We start from the raw sequence: 20509 nt of genomic DNA on the forward strand, positions 1-20509 counted from the left end.
AGTTTCATGGGGTCTGAAGTATTGCTGACCAAATTATTGAAGTGCTACCTGAAACTGCAAATCCCAGGATTGCTTAGGATGGAGCCATGGCAGTAAAAACAAGTATCACAATGCTGTAAGTGGGAAGCATGAAGGAGCCCTGCTGGCATTTAAAGTGGAGTCAGACCCCATTATGCAGATGCACCCACATATTGTCATTTCTTAAAACTAATTTCGAACAAAGTGTTAGCCTGTCTATAAAAATGCCAAGCAGCCCCCCCCCCAAGAGCAAAGAGAGAGCTTCCCTCCAAAACAGTGGTTCCCCAAACTGTGGCCCTTTAAGAGAATTTTGGACTCCAGCTCCCAGAAGCCTCAGCCGCGTTGGCCAATGGCCTGGGATTCTGGGAGCTGAAGTCCAAAATAAAAAATCCCCTCAAAGAGCATCGTAAGGGGAAGGCGCAATTTGCGCATGCGTCTCAACTCTCTCCCGCCGCCGGGATCGTGAAGCCTCGCGAGACTTCATGGCGATTTTGCGACCGGCATAAACCGAGGCGCGGCGGGACGGTTGTCAACAGAGAGAGCGTCCCTTGCGGGCGGCGAGGATGGCGGCGGCGGCGATAGCGACGACTCCGCCGGCCCACTGGAGCCGCTTCGAGCAGGAGAAGGACCTGGCTCTGAGGGAGCTGGTCCGGAGGATGACCGGCCTGGATGAGCGGAGCGGGGGCCCTCGGGAGGAGGCCGCCAACTTCCAGGCGGCGCTCGCTTTCGCCTGGTCCAACGTCAGGTCCGCCGCAGGAAGAGCAGGAAGCCCCGGGGCTCCGCGGGAGGAGGAGGAGGAGGAGGGACGCCTCGGGAGTAGAGATATGCGCCTGTGTGTGTGTGTGTATTGGTGGGTGTATATATATACACACACACACACACACACACATATATGTACACATACATTTACACACACCAGGTTAGTGGGCGTGCGTGTATATCTCTCTGTGTGTATGTGCGCGTGTGCATATACACATGTTTGTATACATGTATATGTATATATACACACATACATACATGCATACAAGTACATGCATATACATACACACACACATATATATATAGACAGATACACACACACACATATATGTACATATATACATACATTCATGCACAGGCACATATATTCACACCCGAGGTCAGTGGGCATGCATGTACACTTGTCCCTCCATATTCGCTAGGGTTAGGGGCACAAGACCCCTGTGAATATGGAAAAAACCACAAATGACAAAAACACCATGTTTTTACCTGGAGGACACCTCTCTAGGAATCTCCAGGTCCTCCAGAGCAACTCTCTGGTCAACATCTGCCAGACATTGGCCATAGAATCATGCTGGAGGACCTACAGATGCCTAGAGAAGTGTTTTCTAGGTTCTCCAGCACAACTCTATGGTCAACTTCTGGCGGAGTTGCGCTGGAAGACTAGGAGATTCCTAGAGGGAACATATTCATCAAAACCATAGTGTCAAATTGCATCCCTTTTGCAGTGTGACAGCAACCCAGATCAAAATCTTGACGTCTGGATGGGGGCTGTACCATAGAGCCCTTTCATGCTAAACAATTATAGCACTATGATTCCGTGGGTTACATCCTATACAGCCCTATAATCAGTTAAGGCACTAGAGGAGCGCTCTGGCTGAGAGTTCTAAGCACCCTTCCCTAAACTACAAATCCCAGGGTTTCATAGGATGTTGCCATGGAAGTTAAAGCAGAATCATGGCAACATAACTGGATAGTGTGAAAAGGCCCCGTAAGGCCAGCCTGTAGTTGTTGTGGGGCAGCCTGTTGCAGCTCCTATCTGTTTTAGCCAGCATGGTTAATGGTCATAGATTGTAAGAGCTGTAGTTGGACAACATTTGAAGGGGCAAACGTTTTTCATCTGTGCTATAAACTGTGTCCTAGAGAGGGTACTCCTGTGATTTGTCTCACTGGAAGAGAAATGAAGCTTATTATTATTATTATTATTATTAACCTTTATTTATGAAGCGCTGTAAATTTACACAGCGCTGTACATGCAATCCTTTTAGTTAGACGGTTCCCTGCCCTCAGGCTTACAATCTAAAAAGACATGACACAGAAGGAGAAGGGAGTGGTGGCAGGAAAGGGTAAGAGGTCCAGCAGTTCCTCTCAACCTCTGAGGCCTGGACCAAGGCAGATGGACTGAAGGGAGGGCTTGGCTTCAAAATGGAAGGTTAATCATTATCCAGGGAAAATACATACTCACAAGTAGGATAATACATATACAGTACATAGCAATACAGGAAATGGATCGATAAACAGCCAACAACAGAACATCAGATAGTAAGCGACAATTATGCGATGCCTGGGAAGGCTTCTCTGAATAGGATGGTTTTCAACTCCATTTTGAAGCTGGTTAAAGAAATGATGGCTCTTGCTTGTGGGGGAAGAAGGTTCCAGGAGTGAGGGGCAGCAAGTGAAAAGGGGCAAATCCGGGCTGGGGCAGAGGAAATCCTGGGCTGGGACAGCAGACCTTGACTACCAGAACGGAGGGCCCTGGTGGGAAGGTGAGGAGAAAGAAGGTCTGATAAGTAAGGAGGGGCCAGTCCATGGAGGGCTTTGAATGTCGACAGCAGGAGCTTATACTGAATGCGGAAAGGGAGAGGGAGCCAGTGAAGGGATGCCAACACAGGAGAGATGTGGTCACAGCGGTGGGTGGAAGTGATAATGCGTGCAGCTGAATGCTGGACAGAGATTAAAGGACGGAGGTGAGAAAAAGGAAGCCCAGCCAGGAGGACATTACAGTAATCAAGTCGTGAGATCACTAGGGCATGGACCAGGATCTTGGCAGTAGAGGCGGAGAGATATGGTCGGATTTTGGCAATATTGTACAAAAAGAATCTACAAGCCTTGGCTGTGGTCTGGATCTGAGGGATACACGACAGAGAAGAGTCAAAGATAAAGCCAAGACTGCGGGCTTGCTGGACTGGTTGAATGGAAATGTTGTCCACAGAGACAGAAAAGGAGTGTTGAAGGTTGGGCTTAGGAGGAAAGACAAGGAGCTCCGTCTTGGACATGTTGAGCTTCAAACGCCGATGGCGCATCCACTGTGAGACAGCTGTAAGGCAAGACGAGACTTGCTGTTCAAGCCTTGGAGAAAGGTCAGGGGCAGAAAGATACAACTGGGTGTCATCGGCGTACAGATGGTAGGAAAAGCCAAGAGAGCTAATGAGTTTTCCTAAGGACAGTGTGTAGAGAGAAAACAAGGGGACCCAGAACAGAGCCCTGGGGAACTCCAACAGATAAGGGAACAGGAGAAGAAGTCAGACCCCCTGCAACTACTGCAAAAGATCTGCTAGACAAGTAAGATCTAAACCAGTCGAGAACAGAGTCTGAGAACCCAAGGTCAGAGAGTATATCAACTAGAAGACAGTGATCAACGGTGTCAAAGGCTGCAGACAGATCCAGAAGGATGAGAACAGAGTAAAGACCATTAGCCTTGGCCTGTAAAAGGTCATTCGAGATCTTAGTGAGAGCTGTCTCTGTAGAATGCCTTGGGCGGAAACCAGACTGAAAGGGATCGAGAATGGAGTTGGCTTCAAGAAACTCAAGACAGCGCGAATAGACAACCCGTTCCAAAACCTTAGAAAGAAAGGGGAGAAGAGAAATCGGACGATAGCTAGACAAAGAGGAAGGGTCAAGAGAAGTTTTTTTCAGAATTGGGGAAATGAGAGCATGTTTGAAGTCCGACGGGAAGGAGCCTGTAGAGAGAGAGAGAGATTGAAGATATGGAGAAGCAAGGGCAGAAAGGAGGGAGCTATAGAGATTAGAAGACGAGTAGGAATAGGATCAAGAGGACAGGTAGCAGGTTTGGAAGAGTTCAGTAGTGTAGAGAGTTCATCCAAAGAGGCAGGAGGAAAGACAGAAAATTTGTTAGGCGAAGGCGATAGAAGATTAAGAGCAGAAGAAGAATCAGGAGGGACTATCTCAGAGCGAATAGTGGTAATCTTCGAGATGAAATAGCAAAGTCATTAGGAGAGAAAGATGAAGAGACAGGAGGAGAGGGAGGTTTAAGCAAAGTGTTGAAGGTGGAGAACAAACGCTGTGGGCGCCTCTCATTGGCAGAGATCAATGATTTGTAATAATTCTGTTTTGCCATAGAGAGGGCGCGTGAGAAGGAAGAAAGAACAAATTTGAAATGGATAAAATCAGCCCACTCTTTGGACTTTCTCCAAAGACGTTCGGCCGCTCTAGAGCAGGACCGGAGAAACTTAATGTTGGGGGTAAGCCAGGGCTGAGGTCTAGTCTTAGAGGAAGAAGTGCGTACAGAGACAGGGGCAAAATGGTCAAGAGTTGAGGAAAGAGTGGAGTTAAATAAAGACATAGCTGAATCAGCAGAATCCCCGAGATTTAGGGAAGAGAGAGATGAATCCAGGGTCAGACCAAGATGGTTAGAGTCGACAGATTGAAGATCACGAAAAAGACGTTGAATAGTATGGCGAGGAGGAGAAGAATAAGTGAGAGCAAAGGAGATTAAATGATGGTCAGATAGTGGAAAGTCAAGTGCCAGGTAGTCAGAAATGGCTCAGTTTGCAGCAAGAACTAGGTCAAGACAGTGACCAAGAGAATGAGTTGAAGAGTTGGAGTGTGGTTGGAGGCCAAAAGAAGCTAGGAGAGAGTTAAAGCGAGATGTTGTAGGGTTATTGGAATCGTCAACGTGGATATTAAAGTCACCTAGGATCAAAGTGGGGACTAAATCTGAAAGGAAGAATGTCAGCTTAATTTTATATAATGGCGTAGTCACCCTCCTTGAATTTATCTAATTCTTCCCCTTTCATAATCACTTGAGGTTCTGGCCATTATTGCATTGGGTAGCAATTCTATCTGTTAATTTATGGATAACCATGCGAATCAATTGCTGTTGGTTCCACTGATTCCCTTTCAGGAACAGAAAAAAATGCATTTATTCTATGTATGTTTTTATAGTGATCAGGACGTGATAGGTTTTACAGGTCCTGAGAAATGATGCCTGGAATTAAGTGTGGCAACACATGTTTATATTAAATACTAAATTGGCACGTCATGAGTGTCAAATATGTTGGATTTGGACATTGTATGTGCTGTGTTCTTATCCGACTCTAAACTGCATTCAAAGTAATGCCAGGCTGAAAGTTCATGTCAAATTTCCAGAAAAGAAAGAATCAATGGGGACAAATATCATGCCACTCTGGTTGGGTGGCAGGAGGGAGTTGCCGAAAAGTCTGCTTTCTGTTTTAGTGTAGTCACGCTATGGACTGTCAGCTCCACAGAATAGCAGCTGTAATTACTTGTGCAGCACTTGTTTCAGTTCACATATATGCAAGGAGCTAGATATGAAATCATTCCTTCTATTACTGCTATTCAAGTCAACACCCATTCCTTCTGTTGTAAAATCTGCAACATCCATGATCAAGTGGGTAATATTAGCACATTTTATTGGGGAAGGGGGAGAAGAAAAGACATGGTTGACTGTTCACAAACAGTGAACAGGAACACTCCATGCAGTGTTTTATTGCAGTACGGAAGTGCAAAGCCTCATTTATATGTGTGTCTGTGTTTCAGGTTGCCTGTTGGCTTATAGTCGCCCCATGAATTTCATAGGGCTTTCTTAGGCAAGGAATACACAGGTAGTTTTGCCAGATCCTTCCTCCAAAATATAGCCTAAAGCACTTGTTATACATTGGTGGTCTCCTCCAAGTACTATCCAGGGTTGACCCTGCTTAGCTTCAGAGATCTGGTAACTTCTGCTGCACACCAAAACCTGCTGAAAACTGTTTAATTCATATATTCTTAAATGCATTCTGATGAAATACATATTCTGTCATTTTTCCTGTAGATTTCATCGATTTCTTGATGTGAGTAGTCACAAAGTGGAGAAAACAATAGAAGGGTAAGTTCTTTTTATTTTTAGACATTACAGTAGTCCTTTTCTGTTGAAATTTTAATATATTTATTACTGTTTTGACAGAATTTATGAAAAGCTGATTGTTCACTCAGACCTTGTTAAAGCTGCAAATTGGAAGAGATTAACAGAAAGGTTTCTGAATTTGCCTCTTCCATCTACTGAAGGAACAAAGGTAGTTTTTTTTAAGAACATGGCTTTCAGCTGTGTTCTTATTTCCTTACATTTGTTCTGGTGGTAGTCACTTTGAGGATTATTTTTTGTAAAGCAAGAGAGTATATGTTTTATTTGCATGACATTTCTATGTAGTCCATCAGATGCTTAATGCTGCAGATAAAGAAATATCCAGGGCTATTCTTTATTTTTATTTATTTATTTCATTTCTGTGGCACCTTTCTACCAGCAAGGGACCCAAGGTGGCTTACAAGATAAAAACATTTCAAAACTACAATCCTGCTGGGGGGGAAATCTGATAGATTAGCAATAGGTTGCAAATGGATTTTATCAGGCATAGCTAATCATACATTAAGGAGAAAAAGAGCACTTTCATTTTGTGCTTTGAGATTTCTAGAAGAGTGATCTTCTGCAGAGGGTTTCATATTGCACTGACAGCATCCATGGCTATTGTCCAACAACAGTTAGAGAGCATGTAGTTACTAGTTTTGCTCTGATGGGGGTATAGGGAGAGTAGATGCTTATCTGGGCTTGGTCCAATAGATAACTGGGATTTTGGTGAAAATGGAAATAGTCAGCAGGATCCTCACATTTCTATATGAGGCTCATCTAATATTTTGTAAGATGATAGCTGTTGTTTTCAAAAATAAAACTCTCCACCATATTTCTGTTAATTGGGAAAGCTTGTAAGAGACCTGTATTTTGCCAGAGTTTTTTATTTTACATATTGCTGTATTTGTGTTCAGTTTCATCATTTGGTAAAACAATATAAATCTTTAGCTTTTGCCATATAAAAATCACTTATGTTACAGTACAACAAAATTTTCTGCTTGAGAACATCTGAAGGTTATATTCCAATAGAACTTGAATAAATTGAACAGTTGAAATGTATTTTTCAGTCAGTAGATTGAACAGTTGAAGTTTAATTTGTAACCAGTAGACTAGGTTCTAGTAATGTTCTCTGTCTTTGGTCAATTAGTGAGGACTAAAAGCTCTTATGAACTACAGAATGCAGTTAATGGAACTATTCTGTTATGTAGATGGATGTTAAGTTTCATGAGTGGTTTTGAATCCTGATTCTCTTACTTTTCTAATTAAAACATATGATAAACTAAATATTTTCTGTTGCATTTTTTGTTGGTTAGGGTAAAAGCCAACTATCAGCACAGGCTGGAGACAAACCAACCTAGGTACAGCCAGGCAATAGTGAAGCAGCAGAAAAACAAAAACCACAAAAACAAAATACCAGCTGTTGGTATTGGCAATGCTGTGACATACTTTTCACACACAAAATAACACTCACAGATATACTGGTTCCCCCAAAGTTGTGGAGGCTTTTATCTTCAGTTGCGATGTGTACAGTACAGCATTTATACACACTCCGACTTCTCTCCATCAACTTCCAAACAACTACTGTACACTGTTACTTCAACTATAACTCCACGCTAGCCGACACATGACCACACTATCTCCAACTTGTATAGTTTTGGAGCTGTATATAGTAGAATAAAGTAGATCTTTTATATAAGACTACTGAGTTGTCTGGTGTCTTGTGTCAAGCTACAAGAGCTAGCTGGATCCTGAAGAAGGGTGTAGACTTCTGTGGAAGAAAGAGTGAGAAGGCTTGGAGAGTTTGTCAGGGTCTTCAGCCTATTCTCTGTAACTCTGCTGCTTTAGAGCAAAGCTTTATCCACTGACCAAAACTGGTCAGCGCCGGTGCATAACAAGGTGGTGAGTTTGAGCCAGAGGTGAAGAGCTACAACTCCCATCATCCCTGACATATAGGAGGGTGGTTCTGGGTCATCACTCTGTGTCACATAGCATGATGGAAGCTTGCTGAAACTTTGCCTCATGCTGTGTGCCCATGACTCAATTGTCTCTGTCTGTCGCATAGAATACATGCCACTCCATGTCACCTGTCACTCAAAATATTTTTCTTTTGTTTAAGATACAATTACTTCCACATTTTTAAAGTATAATTTTAATCTGGTAATATCCTTAATAATTAACAAATGAATTCCATTTACTGAATTATTTGTTTATCTTCTGTATTTAAGACCCAGATCCATTATGCCATACTCTCTCTCCTGCTATGCTTGTCTGATTCTCCTTCCAACACCAGTTATGCAGAAAAACCAAGAGAGAAAGAAGTGGGTACGTTTTAGTATATTGTATTTATTCTTGAATTGGTATTATTGTGGAAACAAGTAGAAAACCTTATCTATTGCTTTGAGGTCTTGTTTGTTAAACTCACGTGAAGTCCTCTGTGTTTTGTGAATTACTACTACATTGCTTATGTACACCAGGGGTAGGTACCCATTTTTATACTGAGGACCACATTCCTTCAGTAGTAATCTGCCAGAGACAGCCAGTAGACAGGGCTTAATCCAGTAGTGGTGGAAGCCAGAGCCAAAAGTAGGAACGTTCGTCCATGTTGAATCCCATTTTGGAAGATAGGCAGATCCAATAAGATCCAATATAGATCCAATAAATATATATATATATTAAATGCTTTCTTTATTCTTTTTTCATCTCTTGTTCCATTCCTGGTTGCTGGGGAAGAGGCAAATCCCTCTTGCAGAGGCCTGAATTGATCATTTGCAGGAGGATTTTTGAATTAAACAGAGGGCCATAGGTTGCCCACCCTAAAGCACACTGAAACTTTACTAGCGTTTTGCTTTTCAGCTAGTTTGACATACTTGTACAACTATCTTGTGTTTAGAAGGACTGTGATGGAAAATTATTGAGAAAGCAACTGAAAGTAAGTTGTAGCTCTTGATATGTTTTCCCCCCCAGAAAAAGAAGAATTTGATTGGGGAAAATACTTAATGGAAGGTGAAGAATTTGACTTTGAACCTGATTTAGAAACACCAGTAAGTAACACATTGTTATATAATGACATAAGGTAAAATAATCATTTTTTAGTTTGTAGATCAGTTATATAATCCCAAACTGGCAGTGATCCAAATTTGGTACTGAAAATATATTGGCAATTCAGAAATGGCTTTGCCTTTTCTTTATATACTTTTACATTCCTTTATCTCTTGGAAAATGATTAACAACCTAAATTCAGTACCTTCTTTTGAAAAGGAGTAATTTTCATTCTCAGTATAACTGGGGTCTAAAACACACTGCAGAAATAATCCAGTTTGAGACTGCTTTAACTGTCCTGGTCAATGCTAGGGAAATCTGGGAACTGTAATTCTGTGAGACATTTAGCATTTTCTGTCAGAGAGCTCTGGTGCCACAATAAACTACAATTCCCAGGATTCCCTAGCACGGAACCAGGGCAGTTAAAGTGATCTCAAACTGGATTATTTCTGCAGTGTGTTTTGGATCTAAGATAGGGTAGTGGTTTACCTAGGCCTTAAGTCAATTGTTAGTCTCAACTAGAATTAAATCAGTAGAATTTATTTATGTGTTGTCATACAAAGTTTCCATTGATTCAGTAAATCTGATTCAGTAGATTAACAGTTGTCTTTAGACTCCAGGTATTTTCTCCTTTCATTAACTGATGTGACACTGTATGTTTGTCTGTTCCCTGTTAATACATTCTTCGGTCAGTCCTCTGGGTCTTACATAAGCGAGTAAGGGGATCCTTAAAAATTGATAGAATGGAGACTGAAAGCACTACTGATAGTACTAAAAATGTCTCATAGTGCCAGGTTAGGGGCTGCTGCTGCTGTGATGATGCAGGGATTTTGTTTGCCATGAAACAGCAGATTCTTGTGTCTTATCCTGTGGAAGCACAGAAGCTCAAAAAATGAAAACTATCATCTAGAATAAATTTTTAGACCTGTGTGTTAGTTGACTGTATAAATCCACAAGTCCAACTACACTGTTATAAAGAGAGATGTGCATGTGGCTGTCATCACAAAGAATGAAGCCCAGATGTTTTGTAGCAGGTTTGGTTTATATTGCAGGGTGTGGGTATTAATTATGTGCTCTGCTGGTGAGCTTTTCTGTAACATCTAAGTGATTAATACTGTACTGGGAAAAGATTGCTGAACCAGAGGAACCAATTAGGCAAGACAGTTAGATGCTGTGATTTTATTTATTTATATCCTCTATATCTGAAGATTTGAGGATGTGGAGTCTTAAAACAACATAACACAACTTCAAACAATTTAAATGATTTAAACAATATAAAGTACAGATTGAGTTTCCCTTATCTGGAATTCAAAAATACAAAATCTTTCACATGTGTGGCTGAGATAGTTATACCTTTATTTTCTAATGGTTCAGTGTATAAAAACTTTGTTTCATGTGCAAAATTATTAAAAATATTGAGTATAAAATTACTTTCAAGCTATGTGTAGAAGGTGCATATGAAACATAAGTGAATTTTATGTTTAGACTTGAGTCCCGTCTCCGAGATATATCATTATGTGTATGCATATATTCCAAAATCAAGAAAAACTGCACAATCCAAAACACTTCTGATCCCAAGTATTTTGAATAAGAGAGACTCAACCGTCAAAATAGAAGCTGCAGTCTAACACACCAAAAACTAACCCATGATCACTTTTAGTTTCAATTTACAGTAAATATTATAACAGGGATAGACAGACTCTAGGTTTACAAGGATCAACTTTGTTTTTGCTAGAATACTGACATTCACCTACTAAAACCAGGCACAAAAAAGGCTGACTCTAGGGACTAGAGGGATTTTCTAGCACCTTTGAGACTAATTGAAAGAAAAATGTTGGTAACATGAACTTTTGTAGACTTGAGCTACTTCCTCAGATGCATGCTTACGTGTAAATTATTAAAAATATTGAGTATAAAATTACTTTCAGTCTCAAAGGTACTACAAGATCCCTTTGCATTTTTCAGACTAACACAAGTACGTATGTCTTTGAATTTTAGGGATTAGAGTACCAGAATAGAATGATGCTCATAGTCCTTCAGTGCAAAAACACAGCTTGTATCCCACAAGCTTTCTTCATTTTAGCAGTGTAATTTAAGATGTGTGATTTTTTGTTTTGTTTTGGGTTTTGTTTTTTGGGTTTTTTTTGCTACTACTGTTAAAAAGTTGGAAATAAAAAAAAACGCTGTTCACCTATAGTACACCTAGGAATGCATGTGCTAGGACATACCATAATGTATTTTATTTAAAAAGTAATTTTTTTGTTTAAAATATGTTACCATGATTGTTTTAATTTGACAGAATGCATTTTAAATTTCTCAGTGATATTGCATTAAAATGTACTTACATTTTTACAGGAGTGGTCTGATTTGAGTGATGATGAAGAGGATAGTGAACCTTTAAGTAGGGAAGACTCTGGCATTCAAGTGGACAGGACACCACAAGAAGATCAGGATCAAAACAAGAAGTCAGCATCTCATGTCACCTGGAAAGGTTTGTTCTCTGAAGCTTGATTCATTATTGTAGAATTTTTAACTTGAACAGGAATGTATTAATTGCTGTTGCGCAGTTTATTATTATACTAACTTTTTTGGAAATGTATAATGCCATAGTTGAACTCAGGCTGGCAGACCTAAAGAATTACATGTACAATTCCGTAATACATTTGTCTTGTGTTAGGGAATTCTAAAGAATTATGTCTTATTATAGTGTCTAATGGGACATTATGCCATCTTCTGAATATTTACTTTATAAACTGATATTTATATGCTGAAGAGCCCTGGCGGTGCAGTGGTTAAATGCCTGTATTGCAGCCACTCACTCACAAACCACAAAGTTGTGAGTTCAGTAACAGCCAGGTATCCTTCCGAGGTTGCTAAAAAGAGTACCAGGCTTGTTGGGGACAATTGGTTTACACATTGTAAACTGCTTAGAGAGTGCTTAAGTGCACTGATAAGTGATATAGAAATGTACTTGCTATTGCTACTGCTATATTTCCTCCAAAGTTGCAATAAAACTACAGAAATAAAATTTGTGGGTACTGACTAGCCTTAATTGTAGTTACTATTTCTGCTACTGAACTGCTAATTGGTGATTGCAGGAGGAATTTACAGAGTTAATACTTGAAGATCAGGAGTGTCAGTTGAGTTTGGTTCTCCATTTGCAAACTAGGGCTGCATTTACACTGCAGAATTTAATGCAGTTTGACACAGTTTTAACTGTCATGGCTCAATGCTATGGAGTTCTGGGATTCGTAGTTTCGTGAGATATGTTCCTTCTCTGTCAGAGCTGTGGTTTCACAACAAACTATAAATCCCAGGATTCTATGGGATGGAACCATGACAGTTAAATTGTTTCAAACTGCATTAATTTTGCAGTGTGACAGCAGACTATATTTAATCAGGCAGCCAGTGTTAAAAACTGTGCTAAATTTAAAGTAAAGACACCATTCCATTTGAAACTGAAAGTACAACCTGGCTTGCGATATAATTGTTTTATTCTGCTTTTTTAATCATGATGGTCTACAGAAGGGGTGAAAGGTTCTTTCTTAAAGCTTTTCCCTTCCCCAGGTGCATCCTAAACCTTAGATAGTGGGGAGAAGGGCTTCCAGTTTTATCTCCACAAATAGTGATGAGAGAGGACAGTGATGATTCCTCTTCATGTGTTGCTTGCTCCTGATCTGGCTGATAAATATGGTGTGAAGTAGGTCCACAACTCAGGTGATAAACTCCTCTGTTTTCGCTGGGTAGGAAGGTGGAGCAGGAGCGAAAACAATAATCTGCCCAGTCAGGCATTATAAGATGCATTTCTGACATCCAAACTCTTCCTCAAAAAAAGAGGATATGGACCATTTGGGAATAAATCTTTTCTTCAGTATTTACTAGGTGTATGGATTTTCAAATTTACACCCTTTTCAGTATGCTTGTGGTTTAGAATCTGATTTACTTAGTATAAGCTGTTGAATCTAGGTTTTTTGTCTAGAACTAGCATTGACACTAAATTGCATTCTATTGTTTAAATGTTTGTGTGTGACCTTATATAGGAAATGTTCCCTTACAGGTTAATGGAACGTTTGAGTTAAAATGGAATATGTTATCTGTAGGTGAACCTGATGCACGTACCTGGTTAGAGCAACATGTTGCTGCGCCATACTGGACTGGCAGAGGGGTTCGTTTTTCACATAGTTTGCATTTCCATTCCAATTTAGCTGCTGTATGGTAAGTAGCTAAACAAATTTTGTATCAGGAGAATTTCATTTATGAGCCCACTATAATATCTTACAGACCCTTTTCAAGAAGTAATTGCACATCATAAAATGCTACATTAAATGTGCTGTTCTTGGTTTTGTTTTGTTTATTCACTTCTCAGTTCTCTCATTATAAGACATGTCCAATTTATTGGGAATACTTGGATTTGTGGAAGTGCTATGAAAAATTTTGATGGAAAACCTCTTGGATTGTGCTGTTATGAATAAATTTATAAAGGCAACCTGTGCAAGCATGCAATTCTGTAATAGTGAATATTCACTAAAAATAATTATTAGATTTCAAAATTGCAATATACAAAACGAGGTTTCTTTTAGGGTATGAATGTTCATATTCCCATGACTTTAGTGCAAATTATTCATTTCATTATGTACTTCCGTAAGTTCACTGAAGCTGCAGAAGAAGGGAATACAAAGAATAATGTTTAATACCCTTTGCAAGAATTGTCAGTTACAAAATATGAATGGTTTTCTATTCCAGGGAGCAGCACCTATATAATAGCGATCCCTTGTATATGCCAGAAGAAAGAATTCTTGTCACTGAAACACAGGTCATTCGTGAAACAATTTGGTAAGTGGCGAGACTAAAGCAGTTCTCTCTTGAAATCTGTCCAGTGTTCAGATGCTGAATAATATTAACATTTTGTAAATCTTCATAGATTTTACAGTCACCCTTCCACATTCACTGGGATTGGGGGCACAGGATCCCTGCAAAAGTGGAACTACGAACATTTCTAGGTCCCCAAACAAGGAAGCTACAGACTCCTGTCAACAGCTTGCCTCAGCCAAGTTTTAAACCCCTTTCCAACCCATCAATCTACTCATTCCACTGCTGTTCGTCCCAGACCACCTCCTCTCAATCTTCTATCTTTTCAAAAGAGTCAGCGAGGAGATTGATAGGCTGGAAAGGGTTTTAAAACCAGGCTGGCTCTTTTGGAAAGACAAGAGGTTGAGAGGAGATGGATTGGAATGAACAGGAGTGGAGTAGGAGACTGATGGGCTGGAAATGGATTTAAAACTCGGCTGGCTCTTTTGGGAGGAGGGGACATTGGGAGGAGGTGGACTTGGATGAACAGGAATGGGGTGAGGACACTGATAGGGTGGAAAGGGGTTTATAACCTGGTTGGGTCTTTTGGAAGTACAGGAAATTGAGAAGAGGTAGATTGGGACAAACAAGAGTGTGTTAGGAGATCTATAGGATGAAAAGGAGTTTAAGACCTGGCTAGCTCTTTTGGAAGGATGGAAGGTTGAGAGGAGGTGGATTAAGAACAGGAATGTGTTAGGACATCTATGGACTGGAAAGGGGTTTGAAAAGATAAGGGATTGAGAGGAAGGGGGGAGGGGGAGAAGTCAGGCTAGTTAAGCAGCAACTACAAACCCTCAGATAGTCAAAACCATGAATGTCAAGCCCATGAATGTGGAAGGGTGAGTGTAATCAGTTTCAGAAATGCGGTTATGGTATTCCTTGTTTCAGTGTTATCACCCCTAACAATTCTGTGATTGACCCTTACTATACTTTTAATGTAATATCTTGCAAAAAGAATTAAGAGGCTTGCATTGTTCTTGAAATTACACATAGGAGTGTGAGTTTGTGTGAAATTAATAGCACCTCAAAGGTTTTTGCTTTCTTCCTTACACAAATATTTTAAACTTCATTGTGGCATTTACCAGTGACAGGTACCATAGGAATTCTGTTATCTAGAGTAAATGATTGAGGGAAACATTAGTTTCAAAACATAAACTTTGCTGTAATGTTTAAAAACAAGCATCTCCTTACTGGGCTGAACAGATGGCCCAGTAAAACTGGTTTGTGGACGGCTTGGGGGCATGGTGTTTTGACGCCACATGCCCCGAAGCTGCCTGGAAGCCACCCAGCCATTCAGACAGGGGCAGCTTCAAGCTGCTCCAAGGGTGTGGGGGTTTGATGCTGCTCTGGGGTTGCAGTGGGGCTGTCTAAGGTGGCCCTTTACCCGCCCAAATAGGAACAGATCTTTTCTGCTCCAATTTGGGCTGGCATCAGGGCAGATTGGGACTGCAGGGTGTGCTTGCTGCAGCTCTGGGGTGAGGAGCTGTGGGCAGCCCCAATCCACCCTTTTGAGGCAGTCTCTTTGTCCCATAGTCAGCAAACCACTTGGTTTTTGAAATGGTGGCAACCAAAATTACTGCAATATCTTCACTATAGCAGTGTTTGTTCACAGTACTATTGTACCAATACATAAGTGTGAGCAAAAGGTATAGTTTGAGCTAATGGGACTTGCATGAATCTAATGCTTATTTGGGTTCTATGGAATATGTCCTGTATTATGAGTCTCTCTAATTTGTTGAATTTATAAAGAAGTGTAATAAAGGTCTGTGCTTTATTTGTGTTTTATCAGGTTCTTTTTATTTTTACAGGCTTCTTTCTGGTGTAAAAAAGCTGTTTATATTTCAGCTGAATGAGGGAAAGATTACTGTGAGAAATGACATCATGGTAACCCACTTGACTCGTGTAAGTTAAATGAACAACCTGGATATGAATAATAATAATGCACACAGAAGCCTGTTTCTGGTGTGAGAGAAGAAGTTGGTACATTATCTGTGGTAACTGATATCCTCTGAATTTTCTCTATTTGGCTGTTTCTTCTTTGTAAAGTTGCAATGAAAGGCATGTGACACTCTTCATTTGGTAAAGGACTTACATTTTGTTATATAGTACTGAGAAATCCTGCTTTGTTTTGTAGACGTCATTAAGATCAATGCTGGAGCGGATAGCTGCATATGGGCAAGTTGTATTCAGGCTCCAAAAGTTTATTGATGAAGTGATGGGTTACAGCTCAGAAGGTGGAATACATGGCACCATGTCCACACCCAAGAAATCTATAGAAGCCCCATTTAGAACCTATCAGGCATTCATGCGAGCTCTCTATACATATTTTATCAGCTTCAAGGAGGAACTTACTGAAATTGAGAGATGCGTTATCAACACAGGTAAAATATTTTGCATATAGCATAACAGTTTTTGTAAGTCTCAATCTGCAATGAAAAGTATGAGTTGCATGTCAGTGATTATACTTTATATAATGTGAATCCCTATTTGTCTTTTGCAGACACTACCATCACTCTTTCTATAGTTATGGAGAAATTGTCACCTCGGCTAGCACAGCTGAAGGTACTGCACAAAGTTTTTAGCACTGGCGTTGCAGAAGTACCACCTGACACTCGTAATGTTGTAAGAGCTTCTCATCTGCTTAACACACTGTACAAAGCCATACTGGATTATGACAACGTTGGAGAAGCCTCTGAGCAAACAGTATGTAGAAACTGAAAACATTATGATTTCTGCAGGAAAAAATAAACCATCAGTGCTGTCAGATGAAGACCAGATTTTGTAAACCCTTTGGTTTAGAAATGGTCATTGCAATGTCTCCTCCTTTTCCACATGTTGAAACCACAGAGTTATAAATCCTTGTGCAGCTTCTTGAGACTGGAAATCCATTATAGGAAGTTAAGCATTTAAGTAACAGTTAAGGTTTCATGGCATGCAACTACCTGCAGCTTGATGGAAGACATAATTTTATATTTTATACTTGTAGCCCCATTCTACAAGTATTCTGCTTATATTTGGCAGATTTTCTGCACTTCCATTCTAGTAGTATCTTCCTGTTTGTGTTCCTTGAAAGCTTTTCTGGAGGTCATCCATCTTCTACATCTATGGAAGTCTGAAGCTAGAGGGAGAAATCCTCATGCTTATTGCAGATTTGTTTGTATATATGGATTTCTCTTTATCCTGGCCTATGCTTTTAAAATGCTTTGTGGATCAAATATATTATTTTCCACTGAACTAATCTAATATTTGTAAACTTTGCAGTAATTTTTTTTAAAAATTTCATTTCAGGTCTCTCTTTTGTTTTCTCTATGGGTTGAAACAGTAAGGCCATATTTACAGACAGTGGATGAATGGATTGTTCATGGAAACTTATTTGATCCTGCCAAAGAATTTATAATTCAGAGGTAGGAATAATGAACATCTCTCACAGTGTTGCTTAGAACAGAGAATAGATGACAGTAGCGGGGACCCTATAAACAATCCTGCACATTGTTTTGTGTCTGTCTGGCACATGTTTATGTGACTGCAGTCAAAGGAAATAGCTGATGTCTGATCCATGATCAAACAGTAATTGGCTGCTCAAAACTGAATTATTTGGATAGTTATAATTCCTAACAAACTACGTCTGGGATGAAGCTTTAATGTAAAATTCTATTTTAATGGGCAGTGGAATAGGCTGTCTATGATATGCACCTTGCAATTAAACAATGCTTAATTTTTTTGTGTGAAAATGTTCTCTAAATAAATACTTTGGCATAAGTCTGTGGCTATTTATGCATTCACAGCATTTTATTCAGTGCTTAACATTTTTGTAAATAAAGATTAAGGCTATTCTAATTCTGTGGACACTTTTATTATTTAGTATTATTTCATATAATTGACACTTTTATTATTTAGTATTACTTCATTAAACTTATTTGTATTGAAAAGGCCTGAGGAGATATAGTAACAAACTTCATATAAATGTAGTTACTAGTGAAGCATATATACTCTCATAACAAGAACAATTGCTTGTCTGTCTTCACAGAAACAAAAATGTTCCTGTTAACCATAGGGATTTTTGGTATGCTACTTACACTTTGTATAGTGTATCAGAAAAAACAGAGAATGAAGAGAAAATGAGTGATAATGCTAGTGCCAGTTCAGGAAGTGATCAGGCACCCTCAAGCAGACAGCACACCATGGTCTCTTTTCTGAAACCAGTGTTAAAACAGATCATTATGGCTGGGAAGTCTATGCAGTTGTTGAAGAACTTGCAGTGCACCGATGGCTCTCTGCAGCAGGCTGCATCCAGAGGTGAAAAACAGCTTTTGTGCAAAACGTTCTTTTGCTATGTAAACATTAAGATTGCAAGCCTTGACTTTTAGTAGCAGGTTACTTTCCTTGCTATTTTAGTATTAGATTGCTTGCATGTACTTAGAAAGTTTAGCTTTTGTTTCAGATACTAAGTAGTAGTTGCTTGAAGTTTTTCCCACTTAAGGTTTTACTAATTTATTATAAAGCATCCTGTCTGGAATTAAATTAAGGTTAATTTTTTAATTCAATTTCTCCATGTCAGCTTTTTTGTTATCCCAGAAAATCATGTCATACTAGGATGAATGATAAGTTGTAATATACACTTTGTTTTTGTCTTGAGGGCTTATTCATAAATCTCACTTTGCCAGCATGTATGTTTACTTTAACAAAAGAGAGTGCTTAAATTGCTATCACCACAGTGAAACTGTCCTAATAGGCATTAGGCCCTCCAAACATGTATGGTTCAGTAAACTCTAAGTCAGCTAAGAATCAAGTGCACAATTGAATATAATGTGGTGAGTTAGTTTGTGATTATGGCAAGACAGTTCCCATATAAGATGAATACAGTATTTGGTTGAGTGAACAGACACTGTCTTGTTTTGAAGCCTCTATAAAATAACACTCCTGATTGCAACAGTATTTCAGAAGTAAAGAGCAGCAACAGGCATTTTTGTGAAAATGTGATGTTAACAAAATGAATAGCCTACATCCCATTGCTACATTTTAACCTTGTCTATGTGATTGGGAATGCATTGTCCATGGTGACACTTTCTGGATATGAAACGAATAAAGTCTTAAATATGTCATAACAACCACCAGCTTTTTTCTTTATTTAATTGGAGCCTTTATTTCTGCTCTTTCATTGGGGGCATTTAAAAAAAATGCCCCCAATTTTTTTACAAATTGTTAAATTCTGTGCACTCAAGTTTTCAAACTACATAAGCCATGATTTAATGTAAGGTATTAAGCTGTGATATTGCTTGCTTTTTTGTGAGCTTAGAGCAGATAGCCCAAATGCTTTCAGTTTAAGAACTAAACAGTGTGTGAGACTACCAGCTTTTAGAGTCATAGTAACATACTAGACTGGCCATTTTTGTTGGATTAAAATGTAAAAAAGAATTGCTTAAGTTTTCTTTTGATGATGTTGTTAGTACTATTTTTGATGGAAAGTTTTGAATAGCAAATAATTTGTATTTCACTATTCAATTTAGATGCAGAAAGGAAGAGTCTGTACACATTATTTCTGGAGTCTGTGCAGTCACGTCTGCGACATGGGGAAGAACCTGTTCAGGATATTATTACAGAACAGCAGGTTACTAAGCAGAGCCTAATAAAGATGCAGTCTATTGCAGAAAGACATTTGGAATTGGATGATGTTCACGATCCCTTGCTGGCTACTAATTTTGCAAGGTAATAGAAGAGACACAAAATAATTGTTTTACTCTAGTGTATCAAAACCTAGAGTCTGATTTTTCCAGATATGTGCTGGAGATTTCCTTTTGTTCAGGAAGCAAATATATGACTTAAAACCTAAGGAATTGCGAGGTACCTCATCACTGTCAGATATCATGTTATTCAATTTTATTGCCCTAGGCACTTGCTGATCTGGGCATTGTCAGGACAGAATGTGCAAAAACAGAAATGCCAAACAGAAGAAATCATATAAAACAAGACACGAATAATTGATGTGTATGATTCCATACAAGATTTATAATGATACAAAAGTAATGTCTGTGGCAGCTATTAACCATCAAGATATAATGTTAGACATATGAAAATTTGACATAATGGTTTTGGTTTAAGTTGCAGTGCTGAAAGAATCACCAAAATTTGTGAGATTAATTACTGTTGTGAGGGGTAGTGGGGAGAGAAGGGCCTGTGAACTGCATCTTTGCTTTAGTGGCAGAGGTGCTTTGCCATAGGATATGGGCTCTTCATTGTTACTTTAGTGACAAAATATTGTGGGAAAGCTTCTGAAGAACAAAAATACATAATTACTTGATTATATTTTAGTATTTATTTGAGAAGGAGTACAGGTCACAAATTATTATATAAATTATCTGCTGCTAAGCCTGCTGCCAAACACCATGAAGTCTAACTTTAATTATGGGTTTTGCCATGAATGAGATCTTAGATTACATCATATCAGCCCCTGGGAAACAAAGTACTGTACTAGTTTTTGTGTTCTTATCCAAACTATAATCAGGATTGATTTTTTTAACGTTCTGCAAATGGGTTCAGTTTTCAACATGCTCACTTGATTTGGTAAATAGGGGGCAGGGTGCATCTGCTAAAATTCTGTAAGATAGTTTGGTGTCTTCCAATTTCACTCAGATAGCCACGAGAATGATTTAGGAGGGTCTATTTGGCATATTAATTTTATATTGAAACTTCTAGGCATAC

The 20509-nt window shown here is 39.3% G+C and overlaps 1 protein-coding gene across 3 annotated transcripts in view; it reads left to right on the forward strand.

The window, feature by feature from the left end:
• Nucleotides 1-478: 478 nt before the first annotated feature.
• The window catches only part of TUBGCP5 (tubulin gamma complex associated protein 5), a 37505-nt gene continuing 17474 nt past the window's right edge, over nucleotides 479-20509 (forward strand). For 2 of the 3 annotated variants that reach the window (XM_042460032.1, XM_042460034.1), the window contains exons 1-14: nucleotides 479-763; nucleotides 5852-5905; nucleotides 5984-6092; nucleotides 8149-8245; nucleotides 8888-8964; nucleotides 11318-11453; nucleotides 13063-13177; nucleotides 13706-13795; nucleotides 15619-15712; nucleotides 15945-16191; nucleotides 16311-16513; nucleotides 17099-17214; nucleotides 17838-18106; nucleotides 19318-19516. In XM_042460032.1, the coding sequence (XP_042315966.1) occupies nucleotides 582-763; nucleotides 5852-5905; nucleotides 5984-6092; nucleotides 8149-8245; nucleotides 8888-8964; nucleotides 11318-11453; nucleotides 13063-13177; nucleotides 13706-13795; nucleotides 15619-15712; nucleotides 15945-16191; nucleotides 16311-16513; nucleotides 17099-17214; nucleotides 17838-18106; nucleotides 19318-19516 (1988 nt within the window). In that variant the 5' untranslated portion in view covers nucleotides 479-581. The remainder of the gene's footprint in view (nucleotides 764-5851; nucleotides 5906-5983; nucleotides 6093-8148; nucleotides 8246-8887; nucleotides 8965-11317; nucleotides 11454-13062; nucleotides 13178-13705; nucleotides 13796-15618; nucleotides 15713-15944; nucleotides 16192-16310; nucleotides 16514-17098; nucleotides 17215-17837; nucleotides 18107-19317; nucleotides 19517-20509) is intronic. The other variant, XM_042460033.1, reaches the window with a different exon arrangement.

This window comes from Sceloporus undulatus, chromosome 3 (assembly GCF_019175285.1).
Source record: "Sceloporus undulatus isolate JIND9_A2432 ecotype Alabama chromosome 3, SceUnd_v1.1, whole genome shotgun sequence".
Taxonomy (NCBI): Eukaryota; Metazoa; Chordata; class Lepidosauria; order Squamata; family Phrynosomatidae; genus Sceloporus; species Sceloporus undulatus.